At 40.3% G+C, this 25784-nt stretch overlaps 1 protein-coding gene across 1 annotated transcript in view; it reads left to right on the plus strand.

Moving 5' to 3' along the window:
- UROC1 (urocanate hydratase 1) overlaps positions 1-25784 on the plus strand; it is a 1269467-nt gene that overhangs the window by 749970 nt on the left and 493713 nt on the right. The window contains exon 11 of the mRNA XM_044078604.1: positions 17259-17321. Within this exon, the coding sequence (XP_043934539.1) occupies positions 17259-17321 (63 nt within the window). The remainder of the gene's footprint in view (positions 1-17258; positions 17322-25784) is intronic.

Raw genomic sequence — 25784 nt, forward strand, 5'->3', positions numbered from 1 at the left:
CCTTTTGTCTGTGACAGCATTGGTTCCCTCTTCTACATTTAGCCAAGGGCAATCATTACAAGTTACCTCATAGGGTGGACCTACTCACACATGACAAGGGATCTCTCATCCATCCCAGCTTGTCCACTTTTCAACTGACTGTGTGGGTGATAGGATTTTGATTCCACATAGACAGCTTTTTTCTGAAAATGTGCTTAGGGTCCTGCAGGAGGCCAGGAAAACCAATACTTGGAAATTCTATTTATCTAAATGGAAGAGGTTTTCTGTTTGGTGTCTTTGTCATAACTTGGATCCACTTTCTGTGGATGTTCCTTTGGTTCTCTCATCTGTGTGAATTGCTCAATGTTGGGTTGGCTTATTCTTCTGTTAAGGCCCACTTTTCAGCACTCTCTGCTTGTCTGCCTTTATCTCCTCCTTTAGCTTCTAGATTTGAAGCTAAACAATTCCTTAAAGGTGTCCTTTATATTAGACCTCCAAGGAAGCCTGTTCCTCCTCCATGGGTTCTTAATTTTGTTTTGGAAAAATTGACTCACTCTCCTTTTGAGCCTGTGGCTTTAGCTTCCTTGCAACATTGCTCTTGGCAGACAAGTTCTTTTGTTAGCCCTTAGTTCTGTTAGATGGGTGTCTGAGCTTCAAGCCCTTATGGCTTGTCCTCCTTTTTTGGTGTTTCATAAGGACATGGTGTCCTTGCATACTAATCCTCCTTTTATGTCCAAGACGGTGACTGAGTTGTCCCTTAATCAGTCTATTCATTTGCCCATTTTCTTCCCTTCTCCACAGTCTGCTAATGAGAAGGTGCTGCACACATTGGAGGTGCACAGACATCTTAGATTTTATTTGGATAAGACTAAGACTATTGGGAAATTGATCAGCTATTTGTTTCCTTTCATCCCAGGTCCATGGGATTAGCTGTTTCCAAGCAGACTATTTATTCTTGGATTTCAAAAACTATTTCTTTTTGTTGCTTTTTTCATAGTAAGAGCCTTCCTTATTCTGTAAAGGCTCATTCTAGTAGAGCTGAGGCTTCTTCTGGTGCTTTTTTCAAGTGTTTTGATACTAACTTTATTCTTGAGGCAGCTACCTGGACTTCTGGGCCTACTTTTACCAAGCACTGCAAGTTGGATGGAATTTCCAGAGCTAGAGTTGGTTTTGCTAGGGCCCTCCTTCATGGCTTCCTAGAGAGCTCTGCTGGTCCTTCCTCTTCCCAAGTTTCTTCCTGAGCTTTGGCACTCTCCCTGATGTTATGACTACTGAAACAGTCTAATGGAATGACATAGTACAGTTGTGTAAAATCTTACCACAATGTTAGATGTCCTTCTCTTCACTGTTGCAGTATTCACTCCCTCCCTCCCTCCCTCCTCCTCCCTAGTCCATTTCTCTTCTGGATGTACTGGCTACTACTTGGTTTTCCTTGGACTGGTGTTCCAACTGGGGCTTTCAGTTCTCAGGATGGTACATCCAGGTGTCACCTTTATGCCATACACCACACGAGGAGCATATGTGTGATGTACGGTGTACCTTAAAGCAACCTAAGGCTTTGGTGTACTGGCTGGACATCAGGCTGCAGTAGATGTGAGATCCCTAATGTTATGAATACTGCAACAGTAAAGCGAAGGACATAAACCATTATGGTAAGATTGTATACAACTGTACTTTCTCTGCATTGCCCTATGCACTGTCCACTACACCTCAAGTGTTTGCAAAATGCCTTGCTTCAGTAGTGGTCCACTTTTGGACTCTTGGCATTCACATCTTTCCTTAACTTGGATAACTTACTGATCTGTAAAGAGTCTGTATCTATATGTTTGGAATCTCTAGAGAAGGTCTTGACCTTACTCTCTCAGCTAGGGTTTAAGTTGAACCATCAGAAGTTCTGCCTGACACCCTTGCAAAGACTTGTCTTCCTGGGCTGCATAATTTACACTGACAAAAGAATAGACTTTCTTCCTGAAGTAAAAGTTTTTTCCTAACAGGTGATGTTTCAGGTGTACTCCAACAGAAGCATTGCCTCAGCTAGAGAATTCCTAAAAATTCTAGGAATGATGACATCCATGATTCTCATGATACTACTAGCCCATCTCCACATAAGGAAAAGTCAATAAGAATGTTTGAAATTATTGGACCCAGCACTTATATTCCCAGTTGCCAGTGCTGGACTTCATCAGATGAGTTACAGTGGTGGAGAGCACAGCTGAGCATCAATACGGGACTTTGTTTCTTCCGATCTATTCTGGTGCAATCTAATCTGTCCAGACAGATTCATCCAACTTCATTTGGGAGGCTGTCAATGGAAGTGCAAGTGCAGGCCACTTGGATGCCAAATATGCATGGAAGTACATCAATATCAAGGAAATCTTAGCAGTGATTTACACCTGGAAAGTTTTATGCCATCTACGGACTCCAGGTCCTCTTGCTGTGGTTACAGACAACACAGTGATGCAGTACCTCAACAAACAAGGGGGTGTAAGGTCTTACCTTCTGTGCTGGTTGGCAATGATGGCCTGGAAGTTTGCTTTATGGTATTCCCTGACACTTCAGGCATCCTACATCTAATTATGGCAAAATGATGTAGTGGGCAGACCTGCACGAGTAGCAACTCAACAAAGTGGTGGTCCGGGATCTAGTCCAGATATGGGGAATGCCTCATTAGATCTACTCACCTCCTTTCAAACCAGACAGCTGAAGAAATTCTTTTGCAGACATCCTTGCAGTCCTGCTTGGATGACAGACACATTCTTGTCCTGTATGCATTAAAGATTCAGAAAGACTGGCCAAAGATCATTGTGATGACCACCTATTGGCCCAGGCAATCTTAGTTCTCCTTTCGAATGGTGTTGGCCAAATGCAATTACTACTTTATTCCCACACACTGGATTTGTTCACATAGTCTCAGGGATAACTGGTGCATCCCACTTTGTAGCAACTGCAAGTGACACCCTGATGGATACAATCCGTCCTCTGTTTAGGTACCTATTTCATGAGATTGTGTTAAGAGGCAAGAAAACCTGCTACTAGAAAATCTTATGTTTACAAATGGATAAGGTTTTCTAAGTGATGCCTAAACTAGAACAGAGAGGGTCCCTTGAGGTTAATATCCCTCTAGTCTTGAAATATTTGTCTGAGCTACTTCAAGGTGGCTTATGTGCTTCCATTAAAGTGCATTTAGTGGCCATCTCTGGTTGTGTACCATTGAATCCCCCACTTTTTCTTTTCTTTTGATAAAACAGTTAATGAAAAGAGTATTGCATATGAGACCCTCTCACAAGCAAATTCCTCATTTGTGGGATCTAAACTGTCCTCTGGAAAACTTTGACTTTGCCAACTGTAGAACCTGCTGCTCAGGCTGATCTGAAGCTCTTAACATGGAAAAATATATTGCTTATTGCTCTGACATCAACAAGGTGAATCTCTGAATTGCAGTCTCTTTGTGGGGCAGCCTTATCTTATTTTCCACACTGATAGCATTGGGTTATGCATTAACCCCTCTTTTAAGCCAAAAGTTGTGTCAGAATTCACTCATGACCAGTACAGCAACCTCCCTGTGTTCTTTGTAGAACCTAAGAATAAGGAAGAGAGAAAATTATATTTCTTAGATGTGCGCAGGCAGCTCAGGTACTACTTTGACAGAACTAAACCCTTCAGGAAGGCTGAAAGTTTTATTTCCTACACAAGGGCAAAGAAGTGTCGACCTATCTCTTAGCAAACTGTTGTACATTTGTTGTTGTCTGGTATTTTTTTTTATTACACACACCAATGCAAGGCAAATCCAGGCAAGATAAAGGTGCATTCACTCAGGGCCTTTTCCTCTTCAGTTTTATATTGGAAAGGAGTGGACTCCAGAAGTATTCTAGATGAAACAATTTGATCCTCTTTCCAGATCTTTACGAAGCACTATAGCCCGTGGATGGCTTTTCTAGATCCAGAACATGCTTTGCTAGGACCATCCAGGACTTGTATCCTTCCTTCTTCCAGGTTGGGTAAGCTACAGGAATATACCCAAATGCATCCAAGGCAATGTGTTACTTGAACATAGTATAGTTGCGCAATCCTACTTACTTATAACAGTAGACATTTGTAGAATACACTACCTTACTCACAGTACCGACCCATCACCCCCCTTTTTGAACGAACATAGTTTGGTGTTTGGGTTGTCATTGAGCCCTGCTCCAGATCTTTATTGTTTTTTGTGCGTGCATGTGTGTGGGGGGGAGGTTAGAACAGGTGCTTGCAAAGCTTAAGTAGACTGCCAGAGGAGGATAACAGGGCACTACAGCCTGAATGACAATAAGGTAGTGTGTTCTATGACTATCTACTGTTGCAAGTAAGCTGGACTTGTACAACTGTGCTTTCTGCACGTACTAGAGAAAATTTCAAGGGAGTGTGTGTTCAGGATATACAGTAGTGTTGCTTGTATGACTTAGGTTGGTAAATTCATGTAGTGTAAAGGAGAAGGAGCTGATGATGATTTTACTGGTCATGTCAAAAGAACAGTATCAGTACCTCATATTTATTTATACAAACCGATATGTTGGTCCTGTAGGCAGAAGTGCTGTTTATTTTTGCTTGGCATTAGTATGATTTTTTTTAAAAATATGAATATTCTAAACCGTAATTTTACAAAGGTGGAATGTTTTCATTTCTGTGCAGCCTGCCTGTTTAAGCCTACCTATTTAAGAATGGCCTTAAAATCTCTCTCAGTAAAGGATGTTCCATTTTTAACTACCTACTCTTCTACTGTTTGGTAATGTGTATTTTAAAGTTTAATTTTTATTAGTGAACTAGGTGCATAACATATTTCAAGGAGTGAACTTCACACCCTCCAAACTGCAAAGTTTCTGCTTGGTTTGAAAATCTGAAATTCTCATACTCAGCTTCTCTGCTGCATATTTCTGATGATCTTTATTCTGTATAACTCTGATTTATATTCCCATTTCTGCCTTTCCCACACTTTTCTGTTTACTTGTATAATGTTGAGTCTTATACTACTGTGTGTTCCCATTTTTTTATCTGTTGATAACATTATGTTTAACCCCTTTTTTCTTCTGACATTTTCTGTTGCCAGTCCTCATTTCTGTCTGGATTTGTGAATCCCATTTTGAACCAAATGAGTGACTTGTTTAACATTTAAACCTAGCATGGGTAGCCATTTATACTCTAAAGAGATGGAAACTGTTTTCTTTAATGTAGATGCATGTTCGCTTGCTAACACTACATTGCATTTTTAGATCACATCTTTGAATTTTTGAAGAATTCACATATGTATAATTATACATAAATGTTTTATATGTCTCTCTCTCTCTCTCTCTATATATATATATATATATATATATATATATATATATATATATAGATACATGTGTGTGCACCTATATTACATAATCAAACTTTTAAAAGTTCAAAGGTCATATGGTCGAGACCATATGATCAAACTTTTAAAACTTTGAAAATGTAATAAAAAAATAAACCAAAGAAAAAACCTATCTGAACAGTTTAAGAAGGGGGGAACCCCCTACACCTCCCACACTACAGTGCATTACAGGGAAATCTTCCAATTCTGCACTGTATGGAGGTCTCCATTGAAATATTTGAACTTTTAAAAGTTCGATCCTGTGGTGCTGACCATATGACGTTCGAACTTTTAAGAGTTGGACAACGTGATATAGACCCCGTGTGTGTATGTATATACACATATATATATATATATATATATATATATATCTATGAGAACACTTCACAATGCCGAATTTCCGAAAGATCGAATTTCATATGGCCGAGACCATATGATCGAACTTGCGGAATCTCAGCATTGTGAATGGAGAGCTGCATATAGTGTGGAATGGGAGATTTCCCTTTTTCTCGCTGTAGTGTGATCTTGGATTTGGAATATTTAAGTACCAGGGGTTGGGGGGGTACAGGGGGGCTTGCCCCCCCTACAATAATGGTGAGAAAGCTATTTTTGTTTGTTTTTTTTTGATTTATTTTACAATGTCGAGGTTCCGAAAGTTCGATCATATGGTCTCGGCCATATGAAATTCGAACTTTCGGAAATTCAGCATTGTAAAGTGAATCCATATCTATATATATATATATATATATATATATATATATATATATATATATATATATATAAAATGTCCACTTTGTAATTTCGAAACTTCAAAACCTCAAACATGACCCTCCCTTGGTTCGAAGTTTTGAAATCTCCAAACTGAACAATTTTGATCACCCAGCAGTGCAGAATGGTAATTTTACCAGTCTCTCTACTGTAGTGCAGTGTGTGTAATGTAGGGTGTGGGGGGCACAGCCCTGCAAAAACATGAGTGCTAATGTTTTATTGTTTTACGTTTTTTTTTTTTATATTTTGATATTTCAAATCTCTCTGGATTGTGATGTTCGAGGTTTTGAAGATTCAAAATTATAAAGTGTATCCATACATATTCATTTATTTATTTTATTTTACATTTGTTGACTGGGATAGTCTGACTGGATTCATGTCCATTTTCAGCGGAGGCCCAGGGAGAAAAGCTCCAGGGTATACAGAATAAACAAAGTAATAAAGACATAACAGAGACAAAAATCCACAAATGCACTGCAGACAAATACAGGCATGATATTACAGTAAATACTTTTACAAGCAATAATTGGTTCTCGACACTGGTTAGCACCAGTTACAGTCAGGAGAAAAAAACAAATTAATAGTGACAGGTAATACATTTTTATATACATTCATGAATGCTGGTTAGGCAGGCTTGCTACAATGGCAGAGCCAGTTTAGTGCCAGATGTTTTTTGAGTTTGCTCTTAAATTGACTAATGTCAGCTGGAAGTAGATTCCAGGCTCTACCTGCAGCGTTTGCAAAGAGAGCTTCTCCTGTTGAATTGTTAGTTTTGATTGTATGAATTAGAAGTTTGTTTGAGGATATAAGCAGTCTCTGATTGTTTTGGGGGTGATAATATTTCTAAGAGCTGGTGTATTGTCTGGATTATAGAGAATGTTGTTAGCTATGATCAGAAGGTTATATTGTATGAGACTGGGAAGTTGTAGCCACTCAAGCTGTTTGAGGTTGATGCAGTGGTGGGTTCTGCATGGCAGGCCAGTAGCAAACCTGACAATGTGATTGCAACAGGTAGACAGTCTGTTTAATATCGACTTGTTTAGGTTAGACTGAAGGGGGGAAGCATATATAAGTGTTGAAATTAGGTGAGAACGGGCAGTGGCAATCCTAGCTGGAGGGGTTAGAAAGACTTTTATTCTATGCAATGATCCAAGTTTTTTATTGATGTTATTTTAGGTTATTGTCAATAATGACACCGAACAGTTTTGTAGAGGGGTCTGGGGAGATAACCATGCCATCTTTTACATTTATGGTGAAGGAGAAAGTTGCAGACCTTTGAGTAGGTGAGATTAACAGCATTTTAATTTCTATGGCATTTAACAATAGCCGGCGATAAGTGAGCCAGTTTTGTACAGTATTAAAGGTGGACTGGATAGCAGACTTCAAATCTGAAAGAGATGTAGCTGAGCAAATCAGGGTGGAGTCGTTAGCATATTGGATACAGTTGACGTTTGGGATGACAGCATGTAAGTCATTAATAAAAATTGAGAACAGTAGGGGCCCTAATATGGAGCCTTGTGGTATACCAAGGGTGTTTGGTAGTAGTTTAGAAAGCTTGTTTTGCCAGAGAACAGCCTGCTGCCTCCCAGTGAGGTAGGATTTGAACCATAGAAGGGTTTTCGAATCTAGATAGAATGTTTGCATGGTGTGTAACAAAAGTTGGTGATCTACCATGTCAAATGCCTTGGAGAGATCCAAGAAGAGGGCAGAGGAGATGTTATTATTGTTACGGTTACTATTTATGGTGTTGGTAAAGGCCAGTAGGGCTCAAGTTGTACTGTAGGGTGGACAAAATCCATGTTTGGTATCAGCCATGAGGTGATTTTGGATTACGTGGTGCATGAGTTTGTGTATACATTATTATTTTTGCAAGTGGTGAAAATATAGCTATAGGTCTATAATTGGATAATTCAGTGGAGGAACCTCCATTTATGTAGTGGGATAACATAGGACGGTTTCCAAATGGTGGGAATATTTGCCTCTGCTATGGCATGGTTAATTAGCATTGATATTGGATAGGCTATGGCATCAGCTGATTTTTGAAGGTATTCAGCGGGAAGTTGGTTAGCAGAGAGAGTGGTGGGTTTTAATTTTTTGATGAGGGTACGGATGAGTGATGTGGGCATTGGTTGGGAGCTAAATGAGAGTCTATTAAAAGGGGTGGTATTGCCAGGGCTGGAGGAGCTAGGAGGTAGTTGGCTAGCTAGGGTTTGAATTGTTTCAGTAAAGAAATGGTTGAAATTGTCTGAGATGTGTTCAGGAGATTTATCAATGAAACCAGCGGGGATGGGAGTGGATGTTTTTCCTGGATGGAGTAGGTTATTCAGACCTGCCCAGAACATCTGAGGATTGTTCTGGTTAACTGTCTGTAATTTACAGTACTATTGTTTTTTGTCATTTAGAATTGATTTTTTGGTATCATTTCTGACTTGCCTGTATTTAACATGATCCAGGTGGTCTTTAGTGAAGCACATTGAGCCCATAATTTGTTTCTAATATTGATTTTTTGCCTGGACTCTTTAGTAAGACATTGTGCTATAGTTGCTTTTGTTCACTTTGAGCAGATAGGTGCATGAAGATCAAGGATTTCTAGAAATGTATTGTTAAAATATACTACTGCCTCCTCTAGGGGGAAGTGTTTTAGCATTATCCAGTTGCAGGATATGAGTTCCTTTTGGAATTTGGCCTGATCAAAGTCTTTATTGTGTCTGACTTTCCTGAGTATGGGTGGTTGTGAGTTAATAACTTTTTGCTTAACTACATAAGTGAAGAGATGGTCACTTAGGTCATCGGGAAAGGTACCCACAGTGTACAGTTGTGGATTATGATTTACAAGAACCCAGTCAAGTATACTTTCTTTTTGGTTGGGCTTACCTAGCCTGGTAGAGGTGGTTATAGTTTGTGTAAATGCATGCAGATTGATGTGGGTAGAGGGGGATTCTGAGAAACAGGTGCCCCAGTCTATATTAAGGTCACCCAGCAGTAGAGTTTCTTGGGGGTAATGACATGATAACCGGTGAAGGGTATCCTTCAGTGTGGCTATGTTATTGCCTGGGGGAATATACATGCAGATGATGTGAATGCATTTGCTCTTGTTAAGCTGCAGTTTAGTGGCAAGAATCTCAGAGTTGTTAATCTGAGGTGGTTGATTAACATCTCTGGTCAGATTCAACTCAGATTTATACAGTATAGCTAACACCCCCCTCCCCTTCCTGGAAGCACGATCTAGCCTGTGAATATTGTACCCAGGAGGTAACACCTTATTGTCAGTAATGTTGGGCTTTATCCAGGTCTCAGATAGAGTATCTTAGGAGAGTGGACAGCCAGGAGAGAATGCAGTTAATGCACCTTGTTATTAACACTCCTAATATTGAGATGACAGGTCAGGAGAGAGTTAGTTGGTCTACTGATTCTAAGTAGTTGGCTTAGGTTACAGTTAGCGATGGTGTATATATTAGCGGTGGAAGGGCCTGGGTTGGGGTGAATGTCCCCACTGAGTATGATTCCGGGTCTATATTTTACTATAAGCCTCAGGAGTTTATTTAGGAGTTTATAGTATTGTCTAGGTCTGGAGCTAGTGTGCCTAGGGTTGGTAGGCTGAAGGAGTGTACAATGGGTTGAGTTGTTCCCTTTGTTATAGACATGGCTGAAAGTGGGATGCTTTATAGTTGGGGTGAAAGTATGACCATTAGGGTATTGATGACTGATAAGTATCTGGTTTTCATACAGGGTGAGTACATAGGTGATTAGCAGAATGGGTAGTACATAGTAGTGGAACATGATGGTTAGTTGTTGGACTGACACTACAGTAGGAGGAGTAACTACCAATATTGAGGTGTCAGAGAGGGAGGAGAGAGTATGTAGAGAGAGCTGATAGGAAGGAGGAACAAGTTGGAAAGGGAGTAGAGGTACAGGCTGATGGGGTGGTAGACACAGAGGTGTGGCTAGGTACCTATAAATGTACAGTTACTGGGGGTGGGTGGGAATTGGGGGCAGGGAGAGAAGCAAAGCAGGGCTAATAGTCTCCAAGTGTTATCTAAGGTGTTGGTAACTATATGGTGCTATTATAAGCTGATTTTAGACTGTATTTAATTTATGCTTTCTATAAAACTGTATTGTACACTAGTTTATATACTAGGTGTACACAATAAATGGTTTATGTGGAGGGCTTTTCTGACTCCAGGTTATGGGTTCAGAGTATGATTTTCAGGGCTGTGAGAGGGAAAACGGAATAGAGTAATACAATATACAGGGGTTAGTTTCAGGCTAAGGACTACTGCTAGAGGCAGACTAGCTAATTTAAAAGCAGGAGAGAGACAAATTAATATGGGGGCAGACTACAGGTGCCTTTAGACCCAGGTCAGCAGCTTACAAGGTAACAGCAGAACAGTAAAGTTCAAGGTATTAACCTTATCAATTGAAGGACTGGCTTCAGGTAGATTTGTGGGTATAAGTTTTCAGGAGAGCATCTTTCAGGCAGGTGATACTATTGGTAGGATCTTTAGAGGGGTTCTCCCTATAATAAAGCATACATTAGTAGTGAGACCCTTTCTGGTATATACATCTAGGCACCAAGCAAGCAAACATTACACATTCACTTCAACTACAGAAAATATGGTAGACAGCAGCTCTGTGTTACTCGTTATAACTACAAACAGTAATAACTTATTTTCTATTATATCGGACAATAGCCAAGCTAAACAAATGCTAGACGTTGATTTTAGTAAAATCCTGTTCACGTCAGTTAAATTCTGCTTTCATCTCTTCCTAAGCTTTTAGCTTTCCCTTATTTAGCAGTTGGTCACAGTTCAGTTTTTTTTTTTTTTTTTTGCAATTGTTCCAGCAAACTGTAGATGTCTTCTCTCTTTGTCAGTCATCCTGTTTCCTAAGTTTGTATCACATAGGCAGGATGTCACTTTGCCATCATTTCACTTGTTTCATACTCAAAACTTGTCTATTATAATCTACTAAACATTCTACACATTGTCTGTTTTTCAGAATTTTCTAGGATTGCCCATAATTTTGTCTCTTATTCTGTCTGTCCTTCCCTGGTGCAACATTTGCTTCCATTTGGCTGTGTATGCCTCCATTTGTATCAGATCGGGCAATCTCAGCTGAGTCACTTGGAAATAAGCTTCCATGTCTGACTTTCTAAGGCATCCCATACCCTTGGGGAGTAGGGATTTCCCTCCAATGAATTTAATATTGTCCCAAAACTCCTTTTTTATTTTTTTAGTAGTCTGTATCTTGACTGTTTCTTCTGGTTTATACAGATATAACTGTCCCATATATAGAACCACTGGTACCAGCAACATTTTACTTGCAAATATTTTACTGTCTTCATCCATATATGTCATTTTCTATTTCTTTATCATGTTAATTATTTTTAGCATTGTTTCTTCTTGCTTCTCTGTCCATTGCCCAGTTAATATCTTTCTTTAACCAGGTATTTTATTCTTTCATGCCACCCACAGAAATGGACTTGTATATATGTCTAGTTAGAGTATGATTTTGTCATTACAGCTTTAGTTTTGGAGTTACTGATCTTATAACCTGCTATTTCACTAAATAATTTTAATTTGTCAAGTAGCTGACTCAAGTCTTTTTTCAGGGTTGGTAACATATACTATTGCATCATCTGCAAATAATCGAGTCTTATCTTGATCGTTTCTCCAGGGGTTTCCTGGTAATCTGGACTGCCTTATTATCTTAGCTAATGCCTCCTATTATAATGCATATAATGCTGCAGACAGTGGACACCTCTGTCTCCTACCTTTAGAGATCTCTATACAGCTTGATAAAACAGCACACTTTTTATGGAAACAGTGTAACCTCAATATATTTTGGGTACTAGTTCAGTCCAAGATTTAAAGAAAACAAAATGTACAAGCACTTCACACATGAATCCCCAACTTATTCTACTGAATGCTTTTTCAGCATCCAATCTTAATAACGAGGCATTTACCCTTCTCCACAGCTTTCTCCTAGATTAAAATTATCTTTATTATATTGTCAAAAGTTTGTCGTTTCTGTGTAAAGCTTCACTGGGCTAGCCCTATCAACTTCCCCAGAATAACTGCTGTTCAGTTAACCAATATCATCATGAAAATCTTGTAATCTTTATTCATTACTGAGCTAGGTCTAGGTCTAAACAAACCTGAATCTACTCTATCTTTCCCTGTTTTGGACCCTGATAGAAGTAATTAATAACCTTTTAGAATACTATTAAAAAACCTTGTCCGTATTTTGAGTATCTTTTTCTTTGCCATATTTATAGTGGTGTACCATTTGTACCTGGGGTGTTTACCTATATGTTGATTTTCTTTCACCTCCTATATTTCTGCCTCTGTTATATGCAACATCAGTTATGGAGAAGGGTAGATCCTCATGCTATTAAGATCAGCTTTTCCCTGTCTTCTTCCTCTAATTTAGGTAATTTTAATCCAGCCCCCCCCCCAAAATTAAATGTTTGTTTTCCTCTGTTTCAGGAAACTGTTTATGAAGTAACACAAAATATTTAGCCATTCTATCTTTTGTCTAACCTGCCCGTTACTGGGCTTCTCAGTTTATAAATCATACAATGTTCCTAAGTTTTAGCTCCAGCTTCCCCTATTCCTGACTTTTGACAAATCCTATGAATTGGTAGTTGTTTAACCACTGTTGCCATGGTTGGAGTGAACCACCTTCCACTTTGAGTCCTGCAGCTTTCTCAGATGGGCAACTTGTATTTTACAATAACACTATGGAGGGATAGTTACGTATCTGCCCATATTACCCAATACTTAAGCACCTGTGGAATCTAAAACCCAAAGATTGGAAGTAATTGCTTACTAACCTCTCCCCAGCTGGTGAATTTGTTTAATTGAAGCAGGCTTCACCAGACTTCGCTTCATAGGTTTGCTTCACTTGCAATAACCCACAGGAACTCATATTTTATAATATTACTCTGAGTAGTAACTGCACAGAGAAATGCAGGAGAGGCATTTAAATGTTTTCCTTGCATTACCAATAACATTCAGACCTTTTTTGGGTTGATTAGTCCCCCACTTGTTTTAATTCCTTTGATAGCATTAACCAGATGTCGCCCATCTCCGCTTTCTCCATCATTTTCCAAAGAAAAACAAGAAAAGCCATTTGTAAGGATCATAGATGGAAAGTACTTTTTCTGTTATATTGCTGATCAATAAAAAAAGAAAACTCCTTTAAGACTACAAGCTCCTCCTCCCCTCCCCACCCCACTTTTAATTCAGATCCTTTTTTGCTCACTCGCCAAATACAACACCATACTCCTTGGCTAGATACTCGGTTTATTTATAGAGCTAACTCATTTCTCTACTGATTATTCTAGGCACTCGGCTGCCACCATTTCAGAATTTTCCTTGAATACTCCATTTGTTTAGCCTTATGTAACATTTTCTTTTGGAAGAAAAGAAAAGGCTTAAGTGGGATTCTTTTCCCTGCCAACCAATTGGTGCCTTGTACGATGAGTACCAATGGCTGACTCAGAACCCTTTGTCAGCTCTCCCCTTTCCTTGCTCCATTTGCCTACTGTTCATCTCTTCCAAAGCTTTCCTGGGATTTATGCAAGTCTTTGGTCCCAGTGGATATATGAGTGAGGCAGGATAAAACAACACTAAGAGTAACTTCATCTCTCTACATTTTTTGGTCATCGTGTGGGATATGGAGTCGTCATTTCCACATGCATTGTACTATCATTAACTTTGTAGACGGTGTCTCTTTTCTACAAAATGAACTGGATGCCCTCTTTTTTGGGAGAGGGGGTGCAAATGAGGCAGACATAACCGTTATTAGTCTGAATATCTTTTTGGCTACATTTCCTGGAGTGAAAATTCTATGCACTCACTCTATGCCTATTTTTTCGTAACATATTGCTGTCCACTACACATGGTGCTTTCTCATTAACTCCATGCTGCTTCATTCTTCCATCCTTTCTGGTATCCCTATAAATCTAATATTGTCTCTTCATAACTGCTCTTGATTAAAATCCATTTCGGCAACCTTTGCTTAACGTTCTTTTCTGAAGAGTGCAGGCTGACTTTGCCATTGGTATGTTCTGAGTGCATCTTCAATATCCTCACACTTTTCATTGTTTAAGCAGTATAGTTCATAAGTGTAGCGATTCTTCTGAAAACTTCTGAATGCATTTGGTCAGTTCTGCCACCGTACCTTACTGATTCTCCTCCATAGGCACTGTAGTTTCTCCTGTCCAGGCACTTTGTCTAGTTTTCTTCTTGTGTTTCTGTCATGCATGTTTTCTCACGTAGTCTTGCCCACTTTCTTCTTTCTTCCAACAGATCCACTTGCTAGCATTCTGGAAATAAGACTTATGAGTGAACTATAATACAATTGCATACACGTCCTATTCAGTAATTTAGGCTAAACCTGAACTCTCAATTCAGCTGTTTGCAGTTTCACCATAATACCAGAAGTTGTTGCTGAAAGCTATTGTAGTGAAGTATTCCTGCACTGCCTGTCTGTGTCATTAACCTCTGTGTGGGTTACATTCCTGCACTGCTTGTCTGTGTTATTAACCTCTGTGTGGGTTACATTCCTGCACTGCCTGTCTGTGTCATTAACCTCTGTGTGGGTTACATTCTTGTACTCCCTGTCTGTGTCATTAACCTATGTGTGGGTTACATTCCTGTACTGCCTGTCTGTGTCATTAACCTCTGTGTGGGTTACATTCCTGCACTGCCTGTCTGTGTCATTAACCTCTGTGTGGGTTACATTCCTGTACTGTCTGTCTGTGTCATTAACCTCTGTGTAGGTTACATTCCTGCACTGCCTGCCTGTGCCATTAACCTATGTGTGGGTTACATTCCTGTACTGCCTGTCTGTGTCATTAACCTCTGTGTGGGTTGCATTCCTGCACTGCCTGTCTTGTGTCATTAACCTCTGTGTGGGTTACATTCCTGTACTGCCTGTCTGTGTCATTAACCTCTGTGTGGGTTACATTCCTGCACTGCCTGTCTGTGTCATTAACATCTGTGTGGGTTACATTCCTGCACTGCCTGTCTGTGTCATTAACCTCTGTGTGGGTTACAACATTCATTTCCTTCTGTCATCCCATTTTCTTTGAAACAAGTCATATCTACTTCATCTTTCATTTCAACCTCATCTTGCCATGCATTTTTCCCTAAAATTACTAATATTCCAGCATAATTCCTCATGCAAGCTGTCTCTTTTCTTTCCATTTTTTTGTCATTCATGTTAAGATAATGCACATTCTCATGTTACAGCCACAGCCATGTCACCTTTCCTTATAAAAATATGCTTGTAGATTTGCACTGCGAGTAAAACATAGTGCTAGTTACACTCCTCTGAGAAAATCTTTTGATTATGAATGTACGGTTTATAAGGTGCAATAAATGAGGGCAAAATGGTTCACACTGCCTACCTTGACCTGGCCAAGGTATTCACTCCAACATTGTTGACAAACTCAAGAAGTTAGGTACAAACCTGTATGTTACCCGGTGGATAGACAACTGGCTCACAGACAGGACCCAGGAAGTTAGAACTGGGGAGTCCATCTCTACAAATAGGCCAGTCACAAGTGGAGTCCCTCAGGGATCAGTCTTTGGACTGCTCCTTTTTGGCATTAACTTCTCTGAAGTCAAGGCCAATGTCAGTTGTCTCTGGCTGACTAAATGTGCAGATGATTGCAAATTAGGAGCTGTCATTGAATCCCACGCTGTCACAAATGTTCTACAGGAGGGGCTGACACAGACAAACAACTGGTGTCAGAGCCATGGACTAAAATTAAATGCCAAGAAATGCATAATAGTTTCCTTTGGGAAGTCATCCACCCTGGGTAACTATCATATTAACAACACACCCCTTAGAGTTGACCCAGTAGTCAGGGACTTAGGGACACACATAGATAGTAATGTAGTCTTTGACTGTCTACAGTCGTGAGGAAATAATTATATGTTGCACAACTTATAAACAAAAGTATGACATCTAAGTTCAAGGAAGTCATTTTTCCACTGTAGTCAGCATTCATCAGACCTATCATTGAGTACAATGCCCCCTTTGGTATGTACTTAACCAGACTTATCCAGCAATTAGAATGTCCATAGATGTTCCTCACTAAAAGAATACAGAGCTTGTAAAATGTCCTATGCAGACCATATCAAGGCTCTATCCCTGTATTCTGCCTCCTACAGGCTTTTGAGGGGAGATCTATGCCTGACATTCAGGGCATTCTCGGACTCCACTCTGATGGACCTCCTGCATATCCACAAAACAAACAGCACCAGAATTACCTGTTCTAAAGTTTGCCTGTGATATAAAAAGGACCTGCTGGAGAAACAAGTATGTATCCCAGAGTTTAATCTGTCATCCACAAAACAAACAGCACCAGAATTACCTGTTCTAAAGTTTGCCTGTGATATAAAAAGGACCTGCTGGAGAAACAAGTATGTATCCCAGAGTTTAATCTGTCTCTGGAACAAGCTCCCCATCCATGTGAAGCAGAATTCCTCTCTAACCCAATTCAAGTGTTTCCTGGACGGTTGGATGGAGAATAGGAAATTCATCCCTAGTTTGTTACCTACGTTTCTAATGGACACAGGCTGTCTGCCAGTAGTTCATCTCCCAGGCCCCTGCTTGTAAATGTTTCATTTCCCAAGCCTCTGCTTACACTTATCAAGGGTATCAGAACTTGTCAGAAATTTGGGATGCATGGCTAGGCTTAAAAAGGCCCTTGTGGTTGTTAGCCTAGTAAACATCTATGAACAGAAAAGTTTTATTCTGTTACTTATTGAGAAAATATTGCTCTCACTTTGTTGTGTATGTATGCCATTTTATTGTGCATGTTCATGTGATACATCATTTATAAATATCTGACTACTATAGTGCTTTCATTGAAACTTTATCAGTGTTATGAATAGTACTATAGTTATCAAAAAATAACCGAATCTAGAAAATGGTTTAAAAAGAATGGCAAGTATAACAGAGTTGAATTGTATAGATTTTGTAATGCTGCAGTTGTTTGTGTGCTTTAAATTGTATTTTTTAAGTCTGAGCAATATCCTTCAATTATTAGGAAAAATGTATACCAGTAATGTGCTTCTTTGTGGAGACTTTGAATTAACAGTACATTTTAATTAAATTGTTCCAGGGAAGCCAAGAAGAAAAGAAAACCACTTAGTTTGGGTTATCATGGAAATGTGGTTGATCTTTGGTAAGTGTATACAAAGGGGTAAGGTATCACAACTATTTCTTTATCTGGTCCTAGATTGTCTTTAACAGATGCTTCCCTTAGCTTCTTTGTTCTTCACCTCTAATTAGAAATGGGCAGTTATTTCTGGGGTCTATATTACGACACTGAAACGGATAAACACCAAACACCGTTTCAGCAACACACAAAGAGCGAACTACAAGTTAAGTGAATGGCCAGATCACTGATTTTTTTTCCTAGGGAAAAAATTGCTTGGCCATCGCCGTGAATTTGCCCTTTTCCCCACTGTAGTCGATCTTGGAGTTGGTATATTTAGTTGGGGGGTTGTGGGGCACAACCCCCCACTTTACCCCCCCCCTTTGTAATGTTTGAGCTTGTGTGTCGTGTCTGGTTGGCCTACCAATTTTTTTGTCCTAGGAAAAAAATCTGTGATCTTGACTATTCGTTTAACTTGTAGTTTGCTCTTTGTGTCGCTGAAACAGCATTTGGTGTTTAGCAGTTTCGGTGTCATAATATAGAGCCTTATTTCTGTGTTAATAGCATAAGTATTGTGCAGTTGTCACCCAGTTTGCATGAAAAGGGTGTGTGCTGCAGTTACAAAGTGCCCTAAGATATGTTTTATTTTAAACAAATGTGAACATTTGGGAAGTAATAAATCTAGTACTATAATACTTTCTCTATTGTCATGGAAGAAAGTGTTTGGTAATTTATACCTCCACTAAGTCCAGCAGGTGCACACATTTTGACAGATATTTTTGCCTACCATGCACAAACAGTTTGTGTCTATAAATAAACTTTCTCCTAATTTGTGCAAACTCATCAGGCAGTATATTTATTGTCAGAATGTATAGAAATCAGGGATGTAGGGGGGCTTTGTCTCCTGCAAAAAACGGTCTTTAAAACTTGCTGCCAATCATGTGTATTGTTAATAGCAAATGGCAGAAAGGCAGTACAATTTGAGCAGTCTGTGTTAGAGTTAATAAAGTGGATCATTTTTGTGGATGTTTCTAATCTAAATGCAAAAATGCATCTCTGTAATATGAGCTAGGGGAAATTCCAGAATCAGAAAGAATAAAACATGCAAATCTTTGTAAATATTTTTTTTTATTTGTTGTTGGTCCATGTGTATACTCTGTTAAAGCACATATGAATGTTTGTGTCTGCACATGCTTTTTCCCCAAGTAAATGGAACCATTTAACACAGACATTCTATGTTTCTTATACAAATAATGCAGATTATGAGATATGTTTTTAAACCTGTCAGGAAGAGTGAATGGCTATGAGAAACGAAGCAAGCCCTCCGTGGAGATCTCGCTTGCAATTCTGTAATTTTTTTCCTGAAAGGAAATGTACATTGCTTTGTGCCATAATCCCTTCAGTGCAATGTTTAGTAATTAGTTGTTGAAAAGCCTTATATTCTTCCTTTACTATTTTATTGAGACTGATTGAATTTAAATGCCTAGTACTGTAGTAGCCATGGCTTCCAATAAGTGCAATTTAGTCCAAGTCTCACCATGGAAAAGGTGAAACAGGAATTAGAAAAAGGCAGATAGTATATGGGCAGAGAGATCTCTATCCCCTGCATGCATAATTTGTGTAGTGTAAATTTTGTTGAGTGTATGTGTTAGGGTGTGGCATTAAATCCCTCCTCCAGGGAAACTGGGCATATGTATTCCACTTGTAGCAACATTATTTATAATGCATCTGCATATAGGTAGAATTCCAGTGATTATGCAGATGTAGATGTGTTTGTGGCTTTAATTCCGTTAAAGAATTGTATCATTATTCATACACGTGGCATAGAATTTGTATGCACAGACCTGTACACTTGGCTATGTTTTTGTCTGATTTTTTTAAAAGATGGCAGTTGCCTATTTTACTGTAAATGTTAGTTAATTCCATCCCAGGTAAATGCTAATGATTTTTTAGACTACAAAACGTGCAGTGGTGTTTGTACCAAATATCTACTGATCACTGCTTTATATTAAAGAATTCTTGGAAGTTCTATGGTCTAGCTAGAGAACGGGTAGCTAGATTGTTTTCGACACTTTAGATAGTTTGTATGGTCAGTCTAAATTTGAAAGAAATTCATTTCTGTGTTTATTAGAATAGCTGCAACAGTATAGTGCACTGACATTTCATCAAGTTTTCGGCAGATTCTGAGATGGGTATTTTAGTTTGCTTCATGATAAGGACTGATGTTCAGAACTGTGACATATATTACTCCTTGTTTACTAGAGATGTAGAAAGAGATTACAAGAGCTGTCCTCCTTAAACAATGAACAGTGTTCATCATATTGATCAGTGCTGTAGTAGCCTTAGCTACACGGGGTATATCCTGACAAGGATTTTATGGCCAGCCAGATTCCAAAGCTTTAGGGTACCTTCTTGTGTTTTAGTCAGCTCAGCTCAAGCTGCCTGACAATTTGGGCACAAAGCCCTTCAGAGCTTTACTGATGATGTAGAGTATGCTCCTCTGAGGCTTTTCAGGATCGATGGTCAGCTTGTGGCTTTCTTTTGCTGGACAGACAAGTCCCCTTTCTTAAATTTATTTATGTTTTACTACTTTCCTCTTCAAAAAGGTTGTTAAAGCTATGAGTGTTGTTTCAATGTACTGTATTCTGGCTATAACATACTTTTAAAAGGAGCACTCTTTTTCTGTCAGTTTAAAAGTAGTGTAAACTAGCTGAACACATTTTCTGTGGAGAAGTAGCTTTTGTTTTTCCTTGGTGAGGCTAGCATGATCTTTGAAAGTGCTGTTTACACTTTTGTCTGTCAAAAAATAACATTATTGGACTAGTAGATTTACAGGTATTTGCTGATTGTCTTCTCTGGGGAAAAAGGCACCATTTTTGGCTTGACCATGGAGCAGACTACCATTTCCAAAGTTGGTCCTTCTTCCAGCCACAACAACGAACAGCCTTTGCCACCAAAGCAGGCTAACAATATACCTCAGATGCATCTGAGTAACTCTGCTGTGGCCATTTGTTGTACCTCAGACCACTCACCTTTTACCCCAGATCCCTCTGGTGTAGCACCTACAGCCACTATGGATCAGGGATTATCCATGTCCTGTGCAGCTGTTGGAGTCCTGTCAATGGGCAAGGGAGAGCCACTCTTTTCAGTCATGAAAGAGGGAACAGGGAAGGTTTCCCTGTTGTGACATGATGCTGTACCCATCCCTGGGGAGAGCAGATGCTGCCATTAGTAACACAGTTGGCCCCATTTTTCCTGTTAAAAAGAAACAGAAAACCAAGCATGTATCTACTCATCCTCTCATTTCTTTAGACAGGAGTAGTTTACTGGGTCTTTTTCAGGGATTACTTCAGCCTATTGATCCTTCTTGTAAAGTAGTTTCTGGTAAAAGAAAAAGGGATTCCTTTTTTCCTGGAGAGATACAAAATTCTGAATCTTAACAGGAGGATGCAGGGACAGATTCAAGATTTTCTTACATTTCTGATTCAGACTCTGAGGAGAGCTTAGTTTCTGATGTTGTCTGTGGGGGAGTTCTTTTTCTCTGAGGTTATTGCTGGAATGTGTCAGCATTTCAGTGGGAGAACACTGAGGTTTCTTAGTCTCTCAGAAAATAATGTGAGTTGTTACAGAAGGATTTTTTAGAACCTACACCCATTCCTCATGTTCTGTCAGTTTGAGGATATCTGTAACTGCTGGCAATTTCCCTGTCAGCCAGATGCCCTTAAAATGCAGATAGGATATATAAAATTTCTTAGTCTCTTAAATTCTTATACACTGTTCCCAAACCTGATACAGAAGCTATTGCCTTTGTTAATTCCACTGCTGGTAAGCACTTAAGTCCAATTATTGATAGGTATGGGAAAAAAGTGTAAACTTCTGCAACTTTGGTTTTCAGAAATTTGAATTGTCAGGTTCCTATGTTAGTTTATCACAAATATTGCAAGAATGAGAAATGTTTTATCTGCAATTTTATCTTTGTGAAGAAAACTCTGCTTTAAATAACTTAGTTATTTGGGCGGCACAGTGGTGCAGCGGTTAACGTTGTCGCCTCACAGCAAGAGGTTCTCCGGTTCGATTCTCGGCTGGGGTGCCTTCTGTGTGGAGTTTACATGTTCTCCCTGTGTTCGTGTGGGTTTCCTCCGGGTACTCCGGTTTCCTCCCACATTCCAAAGACATGCATCTGGAGCATTTCTCCACGGGCCTTCGCTGAAAACAGGCTCTGTGGAACCTAGTCGGACTTTCCCGGTCAACAAATGATAAATAAAAATAAAATAAATAAATAGTTTCCTTGCACAGGTCATACTCAGTTTGCAGTGTATGTATGACCTTGTTGATTTTTCTTCCAGGACTGTGGCCACTGGCACTGTTTTAATAAGGTTTGCATGGCTGCATTCTCAGAACCTTCCAGAAGTTAGAAATGAATTCTCCCTTAGATAGAGATTGTGTTTACCTCTGCAACAGAGGGGACAATCAAAAAGTATGATGAAAGGGGCAAGCTAATCCAGAAAATCTCTTAAGGTTTTTCAGCTCTCCTTTTCCATATTGTCCAGGGGAGTTTCTTTCTCCTTTCCCATTTTTGGCAGAAAACAGAATAAACTGTCTCTACAGAATACAGATAATGGTAATGAAGTTCCATAAAGAAGTCTCATTCAAGAGACCTTATGGCCCACTCCCCCTACCCCTTTTTCTTTCAGAAAGTCTTATCTCCATTTTTATCTTTGACAACAGATTGCTTTGGAGAAAAAGGTTCTGAATTTCATTCATCAAGGTTACTGATGGCAGTAGGAAGAAGTTCTGCCTTTCCAGGGGGTCATTCCTCATGCTTCAGATCAGACTCTTGTTTACACTGTTTTTAATCACACATGCTGTCCTAAGGACTGATAGATCCAGTTCTTCCTTCCAAAATGAGGAATGGGTTTTAGGATGTTCCTAATGCCAAAGAAAGGAAATGCTTGGAGACAAGATGTTCTTCATCTCACATTGCTGCAGTCCTTACATATGGGTAGTCCGCTGTCCTCGGTCGGCCCGAATACCAAAGTATTAGGCTGACGTCGGTCAAGGCGCTTAAAACTGACATCAGGACGTCAGGGTACAAAAGCGCATGACCGACGTCATTTCCTCGTCTTTTTTGCCGCATGGTCCGATGCAGAAGCTGCGTTGCAAGTGCCGTTCGGCATTCTGAAATTTTTCGAATTCGGAGTTTCAGACCGAATCCAAGTTGGCTAAGTACCCCGTTGGGGAATATTTTGGTTTTTTCTTGCCTCAGTGTTTTACCGGATGTCAGAAAAAGTGAATAACTGTATTTCTTGTGGGAAACAGATACCGCATAGGGATTATCATTCTTTGTGTATTCCTTGTTTGGGGCCTGAGCACGACGTTGTTGGGTGTCGCTTTTGTGCTAGGTTCAATAAACGCACTATTAAGCGAAGGTTAGATTGTGCTAGGCTGGTCTTTGGGAAGCGGTGCAATTATAATATGCCGTCGGATTCTCCGGCGCCCGCTTCTGCGAAGAAGCGCAAGGACAAAGCAGTTAAACCCAGGCAAGATGAGTCATCCGTTCCGGACGCCGGTTCTTTAGAGGCTTCAGTGGAACCGGTGGTTCTGATGGAGACTTCTCTGGAGTCTCAGGGGGAGACTTTGATTTTGCAGGAGGTGGTCTCTCCGGAGGCAGGTCAGGCTGAAGGGGCTTCTCAAGTTACTGTACTCCCCTCCCTTCCTAGGGTGGTTAGGCCTTCTCCTTCTGTTTCCAAGGCTTCTCCCAGAGGCAGGCCAGTTTTAGCTTCTGTTGGTGTCTCTCCTAGTTCAGCAGGGTCTGTGCCTAAGAAGCACATGCTTAAAATGGCAGAAGATTTGATTACTCTGATTAGAGGTTCTTTGCCCCCTCCTGATAAGAGGCCTAGGGTGGAGCCAGAGTTGGGAAGTTTTGAGCAGGCTTCGGATGTTTCAGAGTCTTCAGCTGAAGACTTGCAGGAGTACTCTCCTTATTCTGATTCTGATGCAGATGATTCCACTCCTTCTGCTTCTCCTCCAGAGGATTTTTCTTTTCAGAGACACTTCATTCTATGAGGGAACATTTTAAGTGGGAAGGTCAGGACTTCTCTGATTCTCGGAAAAGGCTTAGGGAATTTTTGCTGTTACCCCAGCATAGGCCCTTGGCTATACCCCTGTTCTGGATGTTGTGGAAGATGTGTTTGCAGAGGCTTCACTTAATCCTGATTCTCTGCCTCCTGCTCCTGTTAAACCGGATAGGTATTACAGGGTGCCTGAGGCTCATAAATATCTTTATAAGAGTCCTAGGGCGGACCCAGAAACTATTAGTCAGGGACCTAAGGGTGTCAAGGCCTCTGTTGTTAAGAATCCGGTTCCTCTAGATAAAGAAGCCAGAGCTTTGGATAGATGGGGAAAGAAGGTCTATACATCTTCTACCTTAGCTATGAGGGCTTTGAATTGCCAGTTTCATATGTTGAAATATCAAAACTTTCTTCTTTCTCAATTGAAGTCTAAGGTGGATGCTCTGGCGGAAGGCATTGAGTGTAAAGAATTACAAGATTTGGTGCATGTCTCTGAACAGGTGGGTAAGCATTCATTACAGTGTGGTTTTGATGCTGTGCAGGCCTCGTCTAGGGTGGCTGCCACTGGTTCAGTTCTTCACAGGCACGCCTGGCTGAAGGATCAGAATTTATCTGACCATGTTAAGACAAGGATTTTGGATGCTCCTTTGCAGTCTGAGGTGTTGTTTGGTTCACCTGTGGAGTCAGTCTTGAAGAAAATGGAAGACAAGGCTAAGTCTATGCAGGCTGTTAAAGATTTTTTGCAAGTTCAGCCTCCGAAGTTTAGTAGGAATTGGCCTGCTAAGGGGTGGACGTATCCTTCTTATGATTCTCAGTCTAGGGGTCGATCTAGACGTGGTAGGGGCAGAGATCAGAGTTCTTTCAGGCCTAGAACAGGGAGTTCACCTGCACAATCTTCGGGTGAGGGCAGGGGCCAGTCCTTTCGTAAACAGGCCCAATGACCTACTTTTTCAGCTGCCAGATCCTTCTTGCATGGCAGCACCTTTGGGAGGAAGGTTAGCACTCTTCAAGGAAAATTGGATGTTGATTACCCAGGACAAATGGGTATTGGATATCATACACCAGGGTTACAAGTTTTATTTCCATACCTTGCCTCCTTTCAAAGGCATGCCGGACGTTCCTCCTCAGCAAAGACTAGAGGCTCACAAACAAATTTCTCTACTACTTCAAATAGGGGCCATACAACCGGTCCCTCTGCCAGAAGTGGGCCTAGGATTTTATTCTCGCCTGTTTCTAGTACCAAAGAAAGGAAACACATGGAGACCAATTTTGGATTTATCTATCCTCAACACATATCTGGACATTCCCAAGTTCAAAATGTTGACGTTACAACAGCTTTTACCTCTGCTGGGCAAAGATCACTGGATGGTGACTCTGGATCTCAAGGAGGCTTACCTTCATGTTCCTATCAGGCCCAGTTGCAGGAAGTATCTGCGTTTTCGGGCTGGGACTTCACATTATCAGTTCTCTGCATTGCCCTTTGGCTTATCTACTGCACCCAGAGTGTTCACGAAGGTTCTGGCTCCAGTGGTAGCTTTCTTCAGGCTAAGAGGAATACAAATCTATCCTTATTTGGACGATTGCCTGATTCTGGCCCAAGAAAAGGACGAACTTCTTCATCATCTACAGTATGTGATGGCAGTGTTAAGATGCCTGGGGTATTCTGTGAACGAAATAAAGTCCAGTCTAGTACCCTCTCAGGACATGTGCTTTCTGGGTGTGAGACTGAATACAGCATCCCAGATGGCCTTTTGACCCCGGACAAACAAAAAAATCTTTCTCTTTACTTCCACCAATTGTCTCGTCAGTCCAGGCTGACTGCAAGGACAGTCCTTCAAGCCTTGGGGTTCATGGCATCTTGTATTCTGGTACTTCCCAATGCCAAACTGCATATGAGGAAGCTACAATGGTATCTCAAGAATGTATGGACACAGCACTGCCAAGATTTGGACACTGTCATTCAGATAATACCTTGCATTCAAAAGGAGTTTTTGTGGTGGGCTCAGGAATGTCACCTAAACAAGGGACTCTCTGTGACCCGGCCAGAGGCGAGTCAGATTTTAATGACAGATGCCTCAGACAAAGCTTGGGGAGCTCATCTAAATGGAAAATGGGTACAAGACACGTGGCCTGCCAGACTTCAACATCTACATATCAACTTGAAGGAGATGTTAGCAGTCCAATTTGCATTGATAGCTTTCAAGGATTTACTTCTTCCAGGGCAGGTGTTGATTCAAACAGACAACACAACTGTCATGTGGTACATCAACAAGCAAGGGGGAACGCATTCTTATCCTCTATGCAGGCAAGCAATGATTTTGTGGGAGACTGCTCTCAGTTTACAGCTAAATCTTCAGGCAAGGTTTCTGCCAGGAGCACAGAACTCCTTAGCAGATGTGTTGAGCAGACAAATTATGGA

This window comes from Protopterus annectens, chromosome 7.part1 (genome assembly GCF_019279795.1).
Source record: "Protopterus annectens isolate FY-2018-M chromosome 7.part1, PAN1.0, whole genome shotgun sequence".
NCBI classification, from domain to species: Eukaryota; Metazoa; Chordata; order Ceratodontiformes; family Protopteridae; genus Protopterus; species Protopterus annectens.